This window comes from Cyprinus carpio, chromosome B13 (genome assembly GCF_018340385.1).
Source record: "Cyprinus carpio isolate SPL01 chromosome B13, ASM1834038v1, whole genome shotgun sequence".
NCBI classification, from domain to species: Eukaryota; Metazoa; Chordata; class Actinopteri; order Cypriniformes; family Cyprinidae; genus Cyprinus; species Cyprinus carpio.
The window spans coordinates 31,612,833-31,633,944 of NC_056609.1; the positions used below are offsets into that span (position 1 = coordinate 31,612,833).

The window sequence follows — 21,112 nt, forward strand, 5'->3', positions numbered from 1 at the left end:
GTTTTGAGAGGGTTCCTTTGAGCTTCTTTATGAAAACAGACTGTTTATGATTAATACTAGTGATTTTTCTGCACTACTAGTGATATCTTTACGCTCATATTCCATTAGAAATGAATGGTTTCACTGCTTAGAATACAATGAAATATTGTGTGCCTTAATTATTCTGTTTAAGAAGCCACATCATCTCACAGAAGGATTTATTTTAAACACTCGACTGACGTTATGAAGTGAATTTGGAGTTAAAACATGTTATTAAATGTGGTATTTTCACATGCTCTCAGATGGAGCAGCATTTACTACACAGAGCCGTAGTTCACTGAGAATATACGCAAACAGCTGTCATAATCGAGAACGATTTTGTCGATTTCATAATCCTACAGTTATATTGACTGCGATTATGAACGTGATTTTGCATAGCTTGTTAGAGAACTATGGCTCTGCGTAGTAAATGCTGCTCCACCTGAAAGCAGGTGATAGAGATTTAATGCTAATCACAGAACTGGCTTTACTGACTAAATGCACATGACAATCGTGCAGTCCTGTTAATAAAAATGTTTTTGTTTTTTTTTGGTCCACATCTATTCTAAAAAATGTCATTTTTGTAATGTCAAATACAAAAAAGTATTATTTTTTTTTTTAAATCTTACAACATTTGATAACATGATGGTGGGTCATGTCAGTTTCTGGTAATCTGTATCTGTGCTTTAAAAGGTCAGGGTCAGTCCAGTCAAAGCTGACATTGTTTGAACTTTGAGACTTTCAGGGAGCTTGGAGTTAGTGGGTGGCTCTATTGATGTGTTTAGGATTGTGAGGAATATTGATCCTGAGACGCATCACACTTGTTAGTGACCCGTTTACAGAGAGATCCATGTGATCTGATTCAGTTCATCTTCTCTCTAGCACTGGATCAGTTCTTATCCTCATACTGCTACTGTTGTGTCTCCTTTGCCAAGATTGTTTTTCTTCCTTTACAAAATTCATTTCCTCTTTGCCTGTCTTCTCAGTGTTGATGTGCATGATATTTATGTATGATGCATGCTTTTTCTTTATGAGAAATTTAGAACAAAATCAAGCCTTTTTGAGGTGTTTCACTTTTTTTTCTTTTTTTTTCACTTTCCCTTCTGACAGTCACTTTTGTCTGGCACTCTGGAGGCTTTGCAGGAACAAGGAACACTCTCACAACATTCACTAATGTTTTTTAAAAGTTATATAAATGTTAGGACAAAATGTTCTTAATGTAGTGTTCATGGGATGATCTTATAACTTTATTAATATTTGATATAATGTTGAGAAAAAATGTTCTCAGAATAACATTCTCTGAACGTCCTTATGATGTTATTTGTAATTGATGAACATTATGAGAAACATTTTTGTAACTTATAATGTTATGATCACAGCAGTAAAACTGGTCATTTTAACATTCTTAGATTATTCAAAATAAATGTTTATATAACATAATATTTTGGGTGAAAATAAGGTTAGTAGAATGATATAATAATTTTTTTTTAAAAAACATTTTGAAAAATGTTATAATCATGAAAAGAAAAATGGACATTATTGTTTTAGAGACATATTAAAAAATTATTCCCACATTTTTATGACCTAATTTTTTTTACCTGGGTTAAAGAATGGTTTTCTTTGAAGCTGCATTGTGAGTAGTGCTGTACAATAAACTTGACTTGACAATTGTACATTTGACAATGCAATAAGAAGATAGAAAGGGCAAAACTGTACAAATGAAAGATCACATTTGTGTTATGTTTCTGTGTTTGGTCGTCCTAGTTTCCTTTGTCCTCATTTTCTGGCACCTTGTTAGTTGCCTTGGTTCCTGATTAGTAAACACCTGTTCTCAGTTCCCTTAATTACTCTTAATTTGTATAGTACTCAGTTTCTGTTGTTTGTTGTCTATTCTTATCATTGTTTTTGTTAGTGTGCATGTCATTTTTGGTTAATCTTTTGAGTTTTAATAAAAGTGCTGCAGCTACAACCAGCTACATTTCTGCTTTGTTGTAACTGACCGAGACAAGAGCGCTGTGTGAGAGAAATGTAAATGTCTTGAAGCATCTTCATCAGATGCACTAGGAAAGTGGATTTATGTCATGCCTCATAATATCAGTTTCATATAAACCGATGGTGAGATTTATAATGTATGTGTTTCTATGGCAACAGCACTTGTGATACAGAGCAGACTCGTGAAAGGCTAAGATCGATTCTCTCTTCAAACCTGATGGTGACAAAAAGTACTGGTCCGACATTACCATGTTCATTATGTGAGCATGTCTAGATGAAAACATAAAAAATGACCAGACAGTATGATTTAATGCCTTCATATCTACATGGTCAAACAGCAGCCACCAACGGCTGGTTATACAAATAATCAATGAAATTCAACTACAGACATTCAAAGTACATTTAAAGTAGTCCTATAGAAACGAAAAATAGTTTAATGAGTTTACATTAAAGAGCAGCTTCTCCTCAAAAAAAGCTTTCTCAGCTTTGTCTCTAGTGTCGAAAATCTCAGAGTCAGATATCTCAATATGAACTCAAACATTTTTCTTTTAATTTATCTATGATCAAAGGATCTGAGCTGCTTGCATGTTACAGATACAACTCTATTTGCATCTCATTTGTGTCTTTTTTTTTCTTTCTCTCGTGTGTGTTTAGGAGAAATATCTGAGACAGATTTAATGGTTAACTGAGGTTTCCTAAGTTCTGAAACTCTGAACAAAACCAGGTAAAGTAGTTCACTTGGTATCGTAAGCATTCAGACCAGCCGACTACATAACTGATTTATAGTTTGACCTTTTTTTCTTAGTTATTTCTTACACAAGGGAATAGCGAGGCCTATAATATGTCTATCAGAGTTTAATCACTGGTAGAAGAGATTTGCTATGCTTCTTTTATAAAGTAGTAATCCATTTTACTCCTGCCCACTCAGGGCTTTCTCTTAACTATTAAAATGTGGTCGTAAAGTCTTATAGGAATGACATTTTGTCTCTATTTGATTGGGAAAGATTGCTTCACACCACAATACATAATAAATAGAACTGAAAGTGTGCACAGACATCAGTACCCATTCCTGCTAATACCTGTGCAGAATGTGGAACAAAGGAACATAAAGTTTATGACACAAAAGCCCTTCAGTGATCATGTGGCTTTTAGAGACCAGAAGCAGGTAAGAGAAACTGACTGAGCAGAGGAAAATGGATTGCTTTAAACAATTACAGTGGTGCGGCAGGCAGAGCCGAGCGAACATCACTGACTGGACCTGCTGCTGTCAGTCTATGTCCCGCGCTCGCCATCGTCTTTCAGCAAAGTCAAGTCACCTTTATTTATATAGTGTGGGAGTTTGTGCAATTAAATGAGTAGAGACGACATGTGAGCTGGATGCTGAAGCCGTGAGCTGGCTAACTTTTATTTACCAAGCCAAGTCTCTTAAAGGGAAAAACATACACTGCTGTCAACTAACAACTAAGCACCATATGTGAATTCTGTCACATCTTTAAACATAAGTCACCACACAAGCCCCCCCAGAATTCACATATATCTACACATTCAGTTTGTCAGGAGCACGAATGCTGCGTCCCGCTCTTGTACGGGTCACCTGCAGTGAGCTGTCAGCAGTAGAAGCTCAAACAACAAACTTGCCTGATAGGTTGACAGAGGCAGGTCGTCCACGTCGGGGTGTCATGGCCACCTCAGTTGGCCGATCCAGGTCTCTGTGAGCTGGTTGATCAATCTTGACACACGCCAACCTCCCTCCTACATCAATAATGAATGTCTTGTCCGAGGATTCCAGAACCTGAAACGGTCCATCATATGGAGGATTCAATGGCCCTCTGTGCGTGGCATGTCGGACGAACACAAATTTTGCAGACAACTGATCGCTGGGAACCCAAGTCTTGTGAAGGCTGTGCTGAGAGGTGGGCACTGGGATGAAAGTGGAGGCATGGCTGCGCATTGTGGGACAGTTAGGTGGGCCAGACCACGGGTTGTCGGGATCAGGAACAAAGTCACCAGGCACCCTAAGTGTCTGCCCGTAAACCAGTTCCGCTGAGCATGCACGTAAATCCTCCTTAGGTGCTGTACGAAGTCCTAGCAACACCCATGGGAGCCGGTCATACCAGCTGTCATCCTTCAAGGCAGCTCTCAGTTCAGGCTTCATGGATCAGTGAAAACGCTGACACAGACCATTTGCTTGTGGGTGATAAGCTGTAGTGTGATGAAGCTTAATGCCCAGACTATGCGCAACTGAAGCCCAAAGCTCAGATGTGAAGTGGGAACCACGGTCTGATGAGATGTCCAATGGGGTGCCAAATCTGGTGATCCAGTTGCCAATAAAAGCTTGAGCAATGTCTGCAGTTGACATCTCTTTAACCTGGCCTACACATAACACACTAATACGCTTCTAATATCCAAATCCGTTAAAGGATTTTTAGGCTGCATTAATTAGGTAAACCGGAACTGGGAACACTTCCAGTAACACACAATGTTCTTGCTACATTGTTACAAGAATATTAGTCTGTTTCTCTCTTATTCCGAGGTCACTGTAGCCACCAGATCCAGTCTGTATCCAGATCAGAGGGTCACTGCAGTCACCCAGATCCAGTACGTATCCAGCCCAGATGGTGGATCAGCACCTAGAAAGGACCTCTACAGCCCTGAAAGACAGCCAGGACAGGACAACTAGAGCCGCAGAGACAGATCCCCTGTAAAGACCTTGTCTCAGATGACCACCGGGACAAGACCACAGGAAACAGATGATTCTTCTGCACAATCTGACTTTGCTGCAGCCTGGAATTGAACTGCTGGTTTCGTCTGGCCAGAGGAGAACTGGCCCCCCGACTGACCGCTGTCGCCTCTGGCTTGCTTAGTTGGGGACACTTCATTTACAGCGATATCGTTGACTTGATTGCAAATAAATGCACAGACACTATTTAAACTGAACAGAGATGACATAACTGAATTCAATGATGAACTGCCTTTAACTGTCATTTTGCATTATTGACACACAGTTTTCCTAATTAATGTTGTTCAGTTGCTTTGACACAATCTTTTTTGTTTAAAGCGCTATATAATTAAAGGTGACTTGACTTGACTTGACGTTGACACCAAAGGAACCACTTCTGGCCACCTAGTAGTCCAATCCATCATCATCATGAGCAGGTGAGCGTACCCTCGTAACAATGGAAGAAGACCAACAAGGTCAATGTTCCCATGATCAAAACGATGCTCTGATACCTTGAAACGCGCTAATGGTGCCATAACATGAAGCTGCACTTTCGCTCTTTGACAAGCAATGCATGAAGCAGATCATGCTCTCACATCTTCCTTTAGTCCGCACCAGACAAATTTAGAAGCCATCAACTTTTGGGAAGCCTTTGTACCAGGATGTGACAAACCATGGATGACGTCAAAAATGTGCCGTCTCCAGTTCTTGGGTGCAATGGGACTAGGACAACCCAATGAAACATCACAAAGTAGTGAAAAGCCAGCCTTATCAAACATGACATCAGCCAATTTAAGGCTCGCGACTGCTGTCTTCAAGGACTGGACTTCGGGATTGGAACACTGGTCCGCGGCCATACTGGAATAATTCACCCCCAAGCGTACTGCATTGGTGTTCACCCGTGACAGGCAATCTGCTACCACATTGGACTTCCCTGCAATGTGTTGAATATCCGTAGTAAATTCTGAAATGTAAGCCAGGTGCCGTTGCTGGTGGGCAGACCATGGCTCTGAAACCTTTGACATAGCAAAAGTCAATAACTTGTGATCGACGAAAGCAGTGAAGTGCCGGCCTTCTAGTGAAAAACGAAAATGTTGAATGGTGAGGTAAAGGCCAAGCAACTCCCGATCGAACGTACTATATTTTTGTTCATATAGAAGTTGGCGGCTAAAGAATGCAAGTGGCTGCCAATGCCCATGCACCAACTGTTCCAGGACAGCCCCAACCGCGAAATCAGATGCATCTGCAGTAATAGCGATTGGACTGTCCGGAAGTGGATGCGCCAACATGGCAGCCTCTGCTAGAGCCTGTTTAGTGCTGTCAAAAGCTCCAATCATTTCATCGGACCACTTGAGTATGTGACGAGGGGTACCACTTTTAAGTGCCCTATAGAGGGGACACATAAGCTCAGCTGCTTTGGGAATAAATCTGTGATAGAAATTAACCATTCCCAGAAATTCTTGGAGCGCTTTAATCATATGCGGCAACGGAAAACCTTTAACTGCTGGCACTCGTGAAGGCAACGAGAACACGCCGGTGCTCATAATTCTGTGTCCCAGAAAATCAATAGACGAAAGGCTGAACTGACACTTGGCGGGATTAATAATAGTCCATGAGCCTCTGAAAAGTCTAAGCGGCATTTTTCAGGCCGAATGGCATTCGTAAAAGGGGTGATAATGGCAGTTTTCGTAATGTCATCCAGGTGGACTGGTACTTGGTGGTACCCTTGCATAAGGTCTACCTTGAAAAAAAAAAATAATTTTTCCAGCTAGCTGCGCGGAAAAATCTTGAATATGCAGAACAGGTAGCGATCGGGAATTGTGACATCATTGAGTCTGCGATAATCACCACATGGACAGTAACTACCATCTGACTTGGGCACCATGTGCAAAGGAGAAGCCCAGGGACTATTAGAATGTCGTACAATAACTAACTCTTCTATGTATGCAAACTCAGCTTTAGCGGCAGCTAATTTCGATGAGTCAAGACGGCGAGTGCAAGCATACACAGGTGGACCTGTATTAGGAATGTGATGCTCCACACCATGTTTTGGTGTTGCCATAGAAAAAGTTGGCTGAGTTATGTTGGAAAACTCAGTGAGCATGTGCAAAAATTCGCAGCTAGGCTCTGAAGCGTTTGACAAAGTTGTTGTTTGAAAAGCACTGAGTGTACTTGGAAAGGAATTGAAATATTTGGCATCGACTAAAGGGTGATTCTGCACATCAAGAAAGGACGAGCTACCTTAGCCACAACAAAATCCCAGGTAAAACGGAGCCTGTTAAAACACAACTTAACTGAGCCTGAGCCCCAGTGTCTCAGAGAAAATCTTGTCCCGATATATTATCCGTAATGAAGAGAAGGCAGCCAGTGTGTCCACTGTCCACAGCATTCACAGACTGTGTGGTACTTTTACCACGGAAATTACATGGCAAACGACACTTCCTGGCCCTGTCTCCAAAACGAGCATGATAAAAACAAAATCCGGAATCAGTACACCGTGGTGGTGCTTGTGCAGCCCGATTAGCCGCTCCTACCAGTGGATTAATAGAGGTGTTGAAAGATATTGGTATAGCACAACTCTGTGCAGCGGTATGTAAACTGTCCGCCATTTTAGCCAGCTCTCATAAGTCTGTAATCGTTGTGCCTGCCAAAGCAGTGCGGACTTGTTCTGTCATTTGTTGAAGAAACAGCTCCTTGAATATAAAGCAGGGCTTACTGTATGTTCACCTAACAATGTCAACATGTGATCCATAAGCTCAGAGGGCTTTGCATCACCCAGTCCTGGTAATGAAAGAAGCTGCCTCGCACGCTCTGATTCAGTCAACCCAAAAGTTCCTAACAGGTAAGTTTTAAGGACGCCATACTTGCCTCTCTCCGGCGGTTCATTTAACTTCATTTAGTAAGGGTTCATTTAGGCTTACAGCTCGCGATGCAGTGGAGCTGCTGAGTGAAGCTACGACATAGTAATACATTGTGTCATCGGCAGTGATGTTGCGCAGAGCGAACTGCGCCTTCGCCTGTGCAAACCATGCGGCTTGCTGCTCCCAAAACTCCGGCAACTTGAGTGCAACTGCATTGGCCGTCATCTCGTCTTCCACAACAACGACAAAAAAACTCTGGAAACGTCCAAGAGCATCGGGATCACCGCTTGTGGGAGTTCGTGCAATTAAATGAGTGGAGACGACATGTGAGCTGGATGCTGAAGCCGTGAACTGGCTAACTTTTATTTATCGAACCACACACTAGTCGAAACTCTGATCTCTGAAAGGGGAAAACGCACACTGCCGTCAACTAATATTCTTAAGGGGGAAAACCATACAAGCACCATATGTAAATTCTGTCAAATCTTTAAACATAAGTCGCCACAATAGCACTTTTAACAATACAGATTGTGTCAAAGCAGCTTTACAGTATTAAATAGGAAAATAGTGTGTCAATAATGCAAAAGGACAATAGTAAACACTCAATTTTCAGTTAAAGGCAGTTCATCATTGAATTCAGTGATGTCATCATCCAGCTCAGTTTAAATAGTATCTGTGCAATCAAGTCAAATGAATTGTCCACAACTAAACAAGCCAGAGGCGACAGCGGCAAGGAACCAAAACTCCATCGGTGACAGAATGGATAAAAAACCTTGGGAGAAACCAGGCTTAGTCGGGGGGCCAGTTCTCCTCTGGCCAGATGAAACCAGCAGTTCAATTCCAGGTTGCAGCAAAGTCTCATTGTGCAGAGGACTCCACAGGTTCCTGTGGTCTTGTCCCGTTGGTTGTCTGAGACAAGGTCTTTACAGGGGATCTGTCTCTGCGGCTCATCTAGTTGTCCTGGTCTCTGCTGTCTTTCAGGGCTGTAGAGGTCCTTTCTAGGTGCTGATCCACCATCTGGTCTGGATACGTATTGGATCCAGGTGACTGCAGTGACCCTCTGATCTGGATACAGACGGATCTGGTGGCTACAGTGACCTCGGAATAAGAAAGAAACAGACTAATTTTAGCGTAGATGCCATTCTTCTAATGATGTAGTAAGTACATCGGGTGTTATGGGAAGTGTTCCTGGTTCCGGTTGACCTAATTAATGCAGCCTAAAAATTAAAGGATTTGAATATTAGAGTGTTATGTGAAAGCCAGGTTAAAGAGATGGCTCTTTAATCTAGATTTAAACTGACAGAGTGTGTCTGCCTCCTGAACAATGTTAGGTAGGTTATTCCATAGTTTGGATGCTAAAAAGGAAAAGGATCTGCTGCCTGCAGTTGATTTTGATATTCTAGGTATTATCAAATTGCCTGAGTTTTAAAAACGCAGCGGATGTGGAGGACTATAATGTAGCAAGAGCTCGTTCAAATACTGAGGTGCTAAGCTATTTAGTGCTTTATAAGTAATAAGCAAGATTTTAAAATCTATACGATGTTTGATAGGGAGCCAGTGCAGTGTTGACAGGACTGGGCTAATATGGTCAAACTTCCTGGTTCTAGTAAAAACTCTAGCTGCTGCATTTTGGACTAGCTGGAGTTTGTTTATTAAGCATGCAGAACAACCACCCAATAAAGCATTACAATAATCTAACCTTAAGGTCATGAACGAATGAATTAATGTTTCTGCATTTGACATTGAGAGCACAGGTCACAATTTAGATATATTTTGAGATGAAAAAATGCAGTTTTACAAATGCTAGAAACGTGGCTTTCGAAGGTTTCGAAGAGAGCCAGTGAAACACAACCAGACCCACTAAAACACTGCACTTTCACTCAGCTGTAGGCAGAGTTTTGAGGAGAAGTTCAGACCAATGGCATTAGTTGAGCATGTTAAACAAACATAATTCATTTCCTAATTCATTTGCAAAAGAAGATTTTTACACCATGCTCCAAGCACCAGAAAATACTATAGAGTTTTTTAACTGCTAATATAATATTTTGTGTGTTTTTTTTTAGGTTTTAGATTTTTAGGCTATGTTTAGATGTAAGAATAAGGTTATCAAACTAATTCCTGATAATAAGATCTCCAAACAGATTTAGCTGTAACACAGACTCATGGAGAAAAAAAAGATATAAATAATAAAATCCATTATTTTTGCTGGTGTTTTGCTGCATCTAATGTTTAATATGGTGTTTCGATTATATGTCACCCTGGCAGAGGTGTCAAGTAACGAAGTACAAATACTTCGTTACCTTACTTAAGTATAAATTTTGGGTATCTATACTTTACTGGAGTAATTATTTTTCAGCCGACTTTTTACTTCTACTCCTTACATTTTCACGCAATTATCTGTACTTTCTACTCCTTACATTTTAAAAATAGGTTCGTTACTGCTATTTCATTTCGCCTCGTTTTCATTCCGGCTTGTCATCATTCAAAAAAAAAAAAAAAAAAAAAAAAAAAAAACCCTATCCAGATAAATCGCGCAATCCGGATGTGGTTTGTACGCGATCCATCGCACCTGCACATGACACAAATCACATCACACTCCAGCAAGGACATAGCCAGTGTTGGATTCGTTTATCAAAAAATTTATTTCTTAAAAGTTATTATTTCTCACTATACTGGCTCATTTATCAAATGGGTGCTTTCTCTTCTACCTCCGCAAATTAAGATTATGTAGGTAGTTCGGTAGCGAAACGTTTGAATAAATTAGCGTTTGCGATTGACAGCGCGATTGACAATGTTGTGATAAGTAGGCTATACCAACTTTGTAACTCGTTACACCCTTCCCCCACCCCAACACTTGACATAGCAGACATATGTAGCGAATACAGGAAGCTATCAATCAAGAAGGTATTAGGATTATGAGTAATTTTTCATTTTTATTTTTTGATTAATCACTTGGATTAATCATTCATTTTGACAACACTAATGTTTATTGTATATAGACAACCATACAAGGGTAATTGTTACTAAGCCTGCCCTGGTACACCAATTTTCTTGTCCATTGCCCTTGCAGATTCCTGCAGCTAAGCTTGGATGTACATTTACATTCCATTAAAGATAAATGATGACAAAACTCTGAAGTTTGACTTTTTGCACCATTACAATACTTATAGGCAACTAGTCATCATATCTCTAGTTCTTTAATGTATTTGCATTGTACTAAAGTGCGTTCATTTTCAATGGGCATATATGTGGCTGAAACAGGTAGCCTAGTGCATGCTAAATTTTTCAACATGAACATTTTAATATAACATTATAGTCATTATGGCCTATGGCCTTTAGAAAAATGTTTTTTTTGAGGAGGTGGGGTAGTGCACAATAGGCTCCTGTGGCGCGACCTAAGATTTTGTTCTTAATGGCATTTTTTTCCTTACATTACTTTTACTTTTATACTTTAAGTAGTTTTGAAACCAGTACTTTTACACTTTTACTTGAGTAAAAAGCTTGAGTTGATACTTCAACTTCTACAAAAGTCTTTTTAAACCCTAGTATCTATACTTCTACTTGAGTAATGAATGTGAATACTTTTGACACCAGTGCACCCTGGACCACAAAACCAGTCATAAGCATCAATTTATACATCAATTTATAAATCATCTTTCCATTGATGTATGGTTTGTTAGGAGGACAATATTTGTCTGAGATGCAACTATTTGAAAATCTGGAATCTGAGGGTGCAAAAAAAATCTAAATACTGAGAAAATCATCTCTAAAGCTTTTATATACTTATGGTAGGAAATTTACAAAATATCTTTATGGAACATGATCTTTACTTAATATCCTAATGATTTTTGGCATAAAAGAAAAATGGATAATTTTGACCCATACAATGTATTGTTGGCTATTGCTACAAATAAACCTGTGCTACTTATGACTGCTTTTGTGCTCCAAGGTCACATCTGTATAGGTTTTATGAGTTTTGCAAAGGTTGGGCAAAAGCACATTTGTCCAATGTACCTACTGTATGCTGGTAACTTTTATCAGCAACATTATCATTCATTAGCATTAATTTATTTCTGTATTCAACTGCCTAGACACTTACTGCTGAAGAATAACCTGAAGAATTGAATGCTGAATTAACTGATGTATTTGCACATAAAGTAAATGGGGTGCAGACCAAAAATGTTCTGATAAGTCAAGAGAGGGGAGTTTATTTGTGTAAATTCTCAATGGAACTCAGCATACATCTATGAGCGTAATCCCTCAAGATCGTATCCATCTTTTGACTCAAATTATTTGCATAAAACTAAGCCAGTGTGATACAGATACTGGAACACCTCCCTCATGGAACATCCCTAAACCTTCATCCATGCAGTGTTCACAAAGAACTTTAATGACTTTTGAGTTTTCAGGAGCTTTTCGCCTCCTTCCCCAGAGGCGTTACAGATGAAAGCTGAGTAACATTGATCAAAGCAGTACAGTAAATACAGTGACTACAGCTCTGCTCAAGTTTACTGTTGTGATAAAGTTTCTTGTGGACAGTACGCAACTTCTTAAAAAGAATTCATGAAGGATTTTAGCAGAGAGATTATAATAGATGAAGGATGCCATTCAAGATCTACCAACAGAATTTGCAGGTCAGTTATGCAGGAACCTAATTTGTTTTGGCTAAAGTATTTTGGTGAATGATTAGTGCTTCCCAACCCTGTTTCTATGATGCACCTGATGAAGTTTCACTGCTTATCTAATTCATACCATGACCTTGGTGTAATCTCAGATTTTTGTGTTTTTACAGAAATCTGAATGACTTTAGAGGCAATTTTATTTAAATACATAAGGGTTTTTAAAGATTGAGTTAGTATCGTCCAGCTCGATCAGACAGACAAGAGTGAGTTAGAAATACACATTCTGCTCACATTCCTCCTGTGTGTGTATTTTAATGGATTGTTTTGAACTAATTTACCTTCATTAATGTAGCATCTTTTGTGCATAGGTTATGCTGTTAACAAAAACCTGAAGACAAGCATCAAAGGCAGAGAAGAGCCTAAAAGTGCAGGGGGAGAGATGTGTGCAACAATAGTTAAGACAACATCTTGCACTTCTCACATTTGCAGTTTTCATGTAATTTAGTTATATTTTATGTGCATTTGATATGCAGAATTCACATGCCAGCTTTTTCGCACTTGCTATCTAAGATTTAATTTGAAAAAATTAAATCTTTACCAATGCAGCCCTGCCCAAAAATAAAGAATGTGTCTTTATTCACTAACCAATCTGGACTGCGGGTGTCAAGCTCTAAAAGTACAAATAGATTAAATAAGCCATTCTCACTGTAAATTAATATTAATCTGAAAAGCATTCAGAGGAACTTTTTATCTGATCTCACCTCATGCACTGTGTGAATTGGGACTGACTGAAATAATTTCACTGTACAAATGATTCACATTGTTACATCATAAAATGTGGCAGTCTCTTCCAAGGCAGATTTTGTATCTTTAAAATTAAAGTTAAAATTGCGCAGGGCTTCTGCTCTGGCAGAATGTGAGGAGGCGATCAGTTGCACTGATTTAAAATTCTGTTGATCAGTTGATTTGTCTCAGTGGGAGTAAAAATATCCCAGCATGCTCTGCACGCACATTATCCACCAATGAAAGTCAATTGCAGATTTCAAACACAAAATGCATGCAAAATTAGACACTGATGTGTAAACAGCACAACAAATGGACGTGTGAAATATTCCAATAGAAAGGTGGCAGGCTGCATGCCCAGTTATTTGTTCAATCCATGCATTTTCATAGAACATCAATAAGAAGTCACAGTCATCATTTATTTTAGTGGTTACAAATATAACCTGAGAATATTACCACCATTGAACATCCTGCTTTTGTGAAAGTGAAAGTGACGTGACATTCAGTCAAGTATGGTGACCCATACTCAGAATTCGTGCTCTGCATTTAACCCATCCGAAGTGCAAACACAGAGCAGCGAACACACACACACGCCGTGAACACACACCCGGAGCAGTGGGCAGCCATTTTATGCTGCGGCGCCCGGGAGCAGTTGGGGGTTCGATGCCTTGCTCAAGGACACCTAAGTCATGGTATTGAAGGTGGAGAGAGAACTGTACATGCACTCCCCCCACCCACAATTCCTGCCGGCCCGAGACTCGAACTCACAACCCTTCGATTGGGCGTCCGACTCTCTAACCATTAGGCCATGACTTTGTGGGAATGATGAAGAAATGCACATACACCAATACTAGAGAAATAAAAAGACTAGCTTGAGACAAAAACAAGTCAACACCAAACCTTTGTCAATCAAATCAAATGCTTAAAGTTAACATGAAATCTAAATTTACTAAATTATGTGAAAAATTCCTAATTTCAGTTCCTCATAGATAAAATCACAAAATGTGTCAGATTGTGAAGGTAAAAGAGGCATGAATGCTGTTTCACGTAGACTTTAAAGTTACTCCGCGGTATCGTTTTTCTCTCTTCCAGGACTTTGCAACTTTAACAGTGTTCTGAGATGCTTCAGTTTCGCAGGATTCTGTTACAGTCAATCTCTGTCTGCTTCTTCCTTATGTGTCAGGTAAGCAAATGCATGAGCAGTTACAGGCTTTTTAGGGCAGTGTGTTTTCTTCATCTGCTGGAAGTTATTCACACAGCAGTATATTCATTCTGTTTATTAATAACTAACATCCAACATGATAAAATTAAACATCATCTGCAACAGTAGCATACTACAATAGATTTGTCTTCTTTCATTGAACATTTCATTCATTAAAAACAAAGTAGATTTGGCAAGGTGTTAAAAGGGCTTTTTCAGATAAATGGTGTTGGCAAAAAGGAACTACATTTGCAATTAGATAGCGGCTAATTGGAGAATAAAATGAAGAGAGGAGAATCACTGGTCATTTTCCCTTTGTAATGCTGTTTAATTAAAACCCTCATCAGAATTGTAATTAGGACATGAGACATACTCTATCTTCAGTCTAATCAGTACATTTGTATGTCTGACCTGAATAAAACATGCTGTAACAAACACACAACGCACATATGTACACAACTCTTTATCAAAGCATCACACTGAAAAAAATCTTTCCCCCTTTTTCTACCAAAAGGATGTTTGTTGCTTTAGTGTTTTTTTGTTCTTTTTTTTCATTTTATTTTATTTATCTTTTATCATATTGCATGATTAGAAAATAAATACACAAATGAATAACAATAGTTTTTTTTCTTTTGATCCAAATGTTATGATCGCTATTAATCTCATAATGTGTTTGATTAATGATGAAACTTTACATTTTGGATGCAGGCTCTTTGATCTTCTCAAAATACCAGTGTCTGTTTACGCTTTTACAACACCATTTCTGATCAAACTGTTTTTGAAATGGTTTGCTATCATACTCCATGCTGGACATAGCTGGGCTGCGTTTCCCAAAAGCATTGTAAGCTTAAATACATCATAGACCCATTAAAACCGATCAACTTAAGCTTATGATGCTTTTGGGAAACGCAGCCCTGATCTCTTGAGAAAACATAACTATTTTACGAGTTACGAGTTTACGGTGTCCTGTATGGTTTTTAAAGCAGTGCACCAGTGTGACACAATCATTTTTTAAAATAACTGTATTTTGCTGAATCATTTTCACTAGATCTGTGTCTCGAAACATTCCCAACTCTTCACTAGTCACTATCCTGACCTGTGACGTCAGCAGATGAGACAAATACCAAGCCAAGAGCTTCCAGAAATCATCAGTCACTAGTGAAACTTCTACTGTAAGTTTCTGCACAATCAGATGGTGTATTGCACATCTACCAGCAGGACCAACCTATACCAAAGTAACCAGCCAAATCTGGAACTCAGATGAGACATTTTTAAAACTGGAGTTTGACATACTTAGAAAACTGGCATAGTATGCAAAGTAAATGTATTTTTTAGGAAGGAAGGACTATTTTCATTCCATTATGCTCCACTTGCATTTCTCTCGGATGAAAATAATGAAGCTAGCAATAACTGTAAAAGCTTATATCCACATTGTTTCATTAGAGATGTGTGTTTCCTTGTGCTGGTAGTCTCCAGATTCTGGGTCACGTATGTTCACACCTGGTGACCTCGGGCAGCGGCGTTTGCTCCTGCAGCACCCCCTGTGGAAGAGTCTGACCGGATCGACCCGACGCCACAGAGTTCTTCTGTAATTCCACTCCAAACCCAGGCGGAGTGCTCTGCAACTGTCTCCTGTACTGCACAAAGCTGCACGTCTTCAGAACAATGGCGAGGATGTTCTTGGCCATGAGTATCCCGGACACTCTGTTGTCCTTATAGAGGAGCATATTCCCTCCACGGATGAAGAGAGTGACCATGTTAATAGTCACCAAACTCAGAATGGGATAGAGCATCATCTTGTGAGGACTGATGTTGATGCCTTGCATGCTGATCTCACTCAGAGACACACAAGGCAGCACTAAAAGAAGAATATAACAGTAGAAAAACATCAGTCCCTCGGCCCAGAGTGGAAGCCCTTTCTTCTGCGGCTCCCACAGGTTGGCCTGGATGTCCAGAACATCCAGCAGATCCACCACCACCCAGAACAAACGGTTTCTGATCTCCTCCTTCTTCTTGAAAGCCTTCACGTACTCCATGTGGTCAATGGCAACCAGGATCACAAAGAGTGCGGGAATACTGATGGAGAGCAGGAGCGTCAGAGCTTTCCGAGCCAATGCATCCAGGCTCTTACGGTCAGCCTTGTAGTTCTGGTAAACAAAATACACCTTAATCTCCAAGACGAAGATGTAAAGGAACCAAAGTATCATGGCGTAGCCTCGTTTTGCAGTCCTCACTTCAGCTCCGACCCACACCGCCACGTACCGCAGCACGATGAGGAAGCAGAGGTCTCCTACCGTCACCATGATGCAGATGCCAATCTTCCGCGGGCCGTGGTTCTGCTCCACCAGGTAGGCGTCCATCATTGCCATGCTGCTCATGATGATGATGGTGGATAAGCAAACGTGTGGCTTGTTGGTAGGAGGCGGTGGCACCATCCTGCTGACCTCTTCCCTGAACCAAGAGGACTCAGAGTCTTCTTCTCCTCAATGCTGCTCCCTTGGAGCTCCAGGACTCACTAGCTGGACACAAATAAATCACCAAGATGAAATCTAAATTATGGAACTCTCTTCCCAGATTACTCTGTCTTGCCAATAACCTGTCTGAATTTAAATCACTGCTCAAAACACACTTGTTTTCAGAATGTTACCTTTCTTAAGTTGACTTCTGTTTACTCTTATTAGTCTTATATTACTCTCTGGATGTCCGATGTTCGCTTTACTTTCTGTATTATTATTTGATGTTATCCTCACATTTCTGATGTTTATTGTAAAGTGTCCTTGAGCTCTAGAAAGGCGCTTTATAAATAAAACATTATTATTAATTATTATACGATGCAAGTCCCAATATGCGCAATCCATCAAAACCAATATGTTTAGGGTACAATGGACCCTTTGCACAAGACTGTGATGATACTTTTAACAGTCATCAGCATTGTAAATCCTCAAAGTTTATAATATGTCTTTTTTTTTTAATGTGGGTAACACTCAGTACTGCGGGAACTAGGGGTCCATCTTCAAGAATTTCTAGTCTGACAATATTTTGTCAACTGTTTCCAGATCTTCAAAGCTGCATTAAAAAGGTCTTGTTTTGTGGCCATCAGCCAGACACATACAGTGGTGGCCAAAATGATCAGAACACTAATATTTCCAGCAGCTAAAAATGGTTTGAAGTCAGTTATGTCTATCTTCTGCTGTAGTGTGTCAGTAGGAAATATCAGTTAATTGTAATAATGCAGTGAGATGTTTGTGCTGCACACAGAGATGTGATCTGATCATCATCAGTCTGTCTGGAGTCACATGAAGAAACAGAACAAACTGAGACAGACTCAATCCAGAAGAACTGTGTCTCCGAGACGCTTCAAGAAATCATCCTGCAAATCACAGTACTGTTAAAATTGTTAGGCACTTGTGTAAAAATCCTGTAACATGAGGATGCTATCAAAAATAATGTCATAAATAGATTTTTTTTTTATCAATTGACTTCTATTAACTAAATGAAATCATCATTTGGTGGAGCATCCTCTGTGTTTAAAGCAGCTTTTTTCCTTGGTGCACTTGAGCAGAGTTTCTCAGGAGCTTTGCAGCAAGGTTTCTTGAAGCATCTTGGAGACACAGTTCTTCTGGATTGAGTCTGTCTCAGTTTGTTCTGTTTCTTCATGTGACTCCAGACAGACTGATGATGATCAGATATTAAAACCATTTTTTTTTGCTAGTGAAAATACTAATAATAATCTAATAATTTTGGCCACCACTGTACATCTACAGGTGAATTTAATGCACTTTCTAAAAATGACATTTAAAAGAAAATTTAGAAACTGACTGGACACCTACCTTCTCCTCTGTCTGAAGTTCATCGCAACCATGAGTTGTGGAACGTCCTCATGCGTGTCCTCTGTGAGACCAAATTAGGACAGTAATCCACATGTAAAGTGACATAAAACACATGCCGATCTCCTCTGGTTCTGTTGTATACTGCGGTCAGGCATGTCTCTTCATATGACAGCCCCCAAATCCCTAATGCCTCGGATGTAATCCACTTAAGTTTGGAGTGTGCAGAGAAGGCTGCTGTAGACGTCTCAGAAGGGGATTTAGATTCCAGCACAGGAGAAAAAATCTAACTAAAGCTAAACTGACTATTTTGTGCTTCATACTAAAAACTTACAGCAAGAGCAGGCATGTTATTCTAGATGAAAGTCAGCTTACTGTAGCATTAACCCTTCGGGGTGTGCTGCTGAACGCTCCAGTGGTTCATGTGTGTTTGCTGCTTTGTCCTGTGAATGCAGATGCAGTCGGATTCGATGTGTCCTGACCGCTCGCCACCTCAGATCTGAGCGGGAAGCTGGTGTCAGCTGTGCATCGTTGCTCCAGTCTCAGTTCTGAGCCACGCTGCATCAAGAATAATGCTGGAATCCAGTCTCTCTCTCTTTCCATGTGTGTTAATGAGGTGTGTGTGTGTGTGTGTGTGTGCTTGCATCTCCCCCTCCTGCTCTCCTCAGACACTGACACAATGTGGCTCCTTCTCTAGCTCTCTCTCTCTCTCTTTCTTTCTCTCTCTCTCTTTCTCTCTCTCCATCTGATTCAGATTCAAATAGCATTGTTTTTCTTGGTAAATATCCTTTTTTTTTGGTTTATTGGCAAAAACATTGAATATACTGTAAATACATACAAATAACAACAAAGTACTAATAAAGATGTAAGCAGGAGGAGAATGATGTGAGAGGGGGCTGGTTTTTTAATGCTGAGTTTTAAATGCTTCCAGAATTTGACTGCTCATTTATGTATTTTTATAATTTGTGAATGTTTGCCTGACTCTCCCCTGCATGCATTATTTGTAGATATAGAGCAGATGTTTGATTTAAGTGACACCAGCGACTGCAGATCATTCCAGACTGAATGCAGGTTTATTGGTGTGGATGTTGAATAACGTCCATTTGTCTCACTCCACGCTTTTGGGAAAGATGTCGCGTTCATTAACTTTGTGTACATTGATTTAATGAGGTTGTAGGTTTTACTTCCTAAGCCCCTTTCAGAATGTTTGTAAAATAATCCTTGGTGCCAGATTGAATCCAATGAAGTTCATAAAACATGCAAACATTTTGCTTGTAATTTTAACAGCATGTTATTCAGTAAAAATCTAATCTGACTAATAGTCTGTGTGTCGCGATGAAGTCCAGGAGTTTATTATACTATGGATTAACTTTTACAGAAATAACTCTCTGTAATTACTGGCTCTCCGTTTTTAAAGCTATTAGATAGCTGTTATCAGTGCTTGATTCCTGATGAATCAGAGACGTGACCGACATCCACACATTAAATTACAGTCGATTGGAATTTAGTGCTGCTATGTTTTATCATATCATTCAACATCCCATCAGATCCAGATGCTAAGTCTAATGGATTTTTAGTTATCTTTGATTGTAATTACTGTGAGTTGATTGATATTGTGCTTTTGTGGTTCTGAGTGTATGTTTGGGTTCTATGGTGTGTTTCACAGTAGAGTAGATGAATCTCTCTGTGTTTCTCTCTGCTGGTTTCGTCTGGTCAGAGGAGAACTGGCCCCCCGACTGAGTCTGGTTTCTCCCAAGGTTTTTTCTCCATTCTCTCATTGATGGAGTTTTTGGTTCCTTGCCGCTGTCGCCTCTGGCTTGCTTAGTTGGGGACACTTCATTTACAGCGATATCATTGACTTGATTGCAAATTATTGCACAGATACGATTTAAACTGAACTGAGCTGGATGACGACATCACTGAATTCAATGATGAACTGCCTTTAACTGTCATTTTGTATTATTGACACACTGTTTTCCTAATTAATGTTGTTCAGTTGCTTTGACGCAATCTTTTTTGTTTAAAGCGCTATATAAATAAAGATGACTTGACTTGACTTGACTTGACTTTCTGAATAGACAGTATTCTGAGATTTTCATGAACTTCTTGAGATGAATTTTGGATGGATATAAGATTTAGTCTAGTTTTCTCAATGATCTGTATGTTTTGTGCATTCTGTCAGAAAATGGAGCTCTGTCTCAGTTTTGTTATGATCTCAACCTCTCTTCCAATGACAGCCATGTTTTCCTGTGTCTGCTGGTTTCTATAGTCTGAACTGAGCTGAATGATGACATCACTGAATTCAGTGATGAACTGCTTTAACTGTCATTTTGCATTATTGACACGGTTTTCCTAATTAATGTTGTTCAGTTGCTTTGACACAATCTGTTTTGTATAAAGTGCTATATAAATAAAGGTGACTTGACTTGACTAGTCATGATGTGTCTTTGTTGTGTCTCTACAGTGAGTTTGCACCTGCTTAGTATCTGTTACTGCGTTGAGGGTCTGTCATGTCATTCTGTATTTTTAGGGTCAGAGGAACCTGCTGCTGCCTGTAGACAACAACACATCTCACAGAGAGAGGAAGAGATGCTGCTTATGATGGATCTGTCCTATTGATTGTGAGAAAGCCATTGAATCAGACCAGTGGGACAGCAGGGGATGAAGGGACCGATGCTGAGAGGAATAGAGAGTCAGGGAATGATGGCAGAGAGTATGAGAGTGAGTGAGTGAGTGGAAGGACAAAGGAAGGGGAGGGATACTGTGTGCTCTTTTATAGCTCTGAAGCAAAGTGAATGATCTATTCATTGTCATACACAGATGCTTGTGTGTTTCATTGCATTAGATTGTACAGCATCTAGTGAAATCAGTGCAGTCAGTCTGGTTATCCACATGTCCACAAGAGTGAAAACCTCAGCAGTTCTGATGGATTAAACTCAGTTTAGTTGCCACACAATAATCATACTTTCTGTTTATCGAAGCGTGCGCTGCGATAATGGTGGACTGCATGATTTACTGTAAGTGAGTGTGAAGAAGTGTTTACTCATGCCAGTGTCAGGTGTTTTCTGTGAATTTGTGCTTTTCCTAGA

The 21,112-nt window shown here is 39.8% G+C and overlaps 1 protein-coding gene across 2 annotated transcripts; it reads right to left on the reverse strand.

Moving 5' to 3' along the window:
• Window positions 1-14,500: 14,500 nt before the first annotated feature.
• Window positions 14,501-18,679, reverse strand: LOC109112377 (transmembrane protein 121-like). Of its 2 annotated transcripts, none has more exons than XM_042737662.1 (2): window positions 18,027-18,679; window positions 14,501-16,711 (listed from the first exon to the last, which is right to left on the reverse strand). In XM_042737662.1, the coding sequence occupies exon 2, from the start codon at window positions 16,629-16,631 to the stop codon at window positions 15,681-15,683; it is 951 nt and encodes a 316-aa protein (XP_042593596.1). In that variant the 5' UTR covers window positions 16,632-16,711; window positions 18,027-18,679; the 3' UTR covers window positions 14,501-15,680. The 2 variants fall into 2 exon arrangements, with proteins under 2 accessions (XP_042593596.1, XP_042593595.1); XM_042737661.1 differs by having other exon boundaries at window positions 14,501-16,715.
• Between the last annotated feature and the right edge of the window lie 2,433 nt (window positions 18,680-21,112).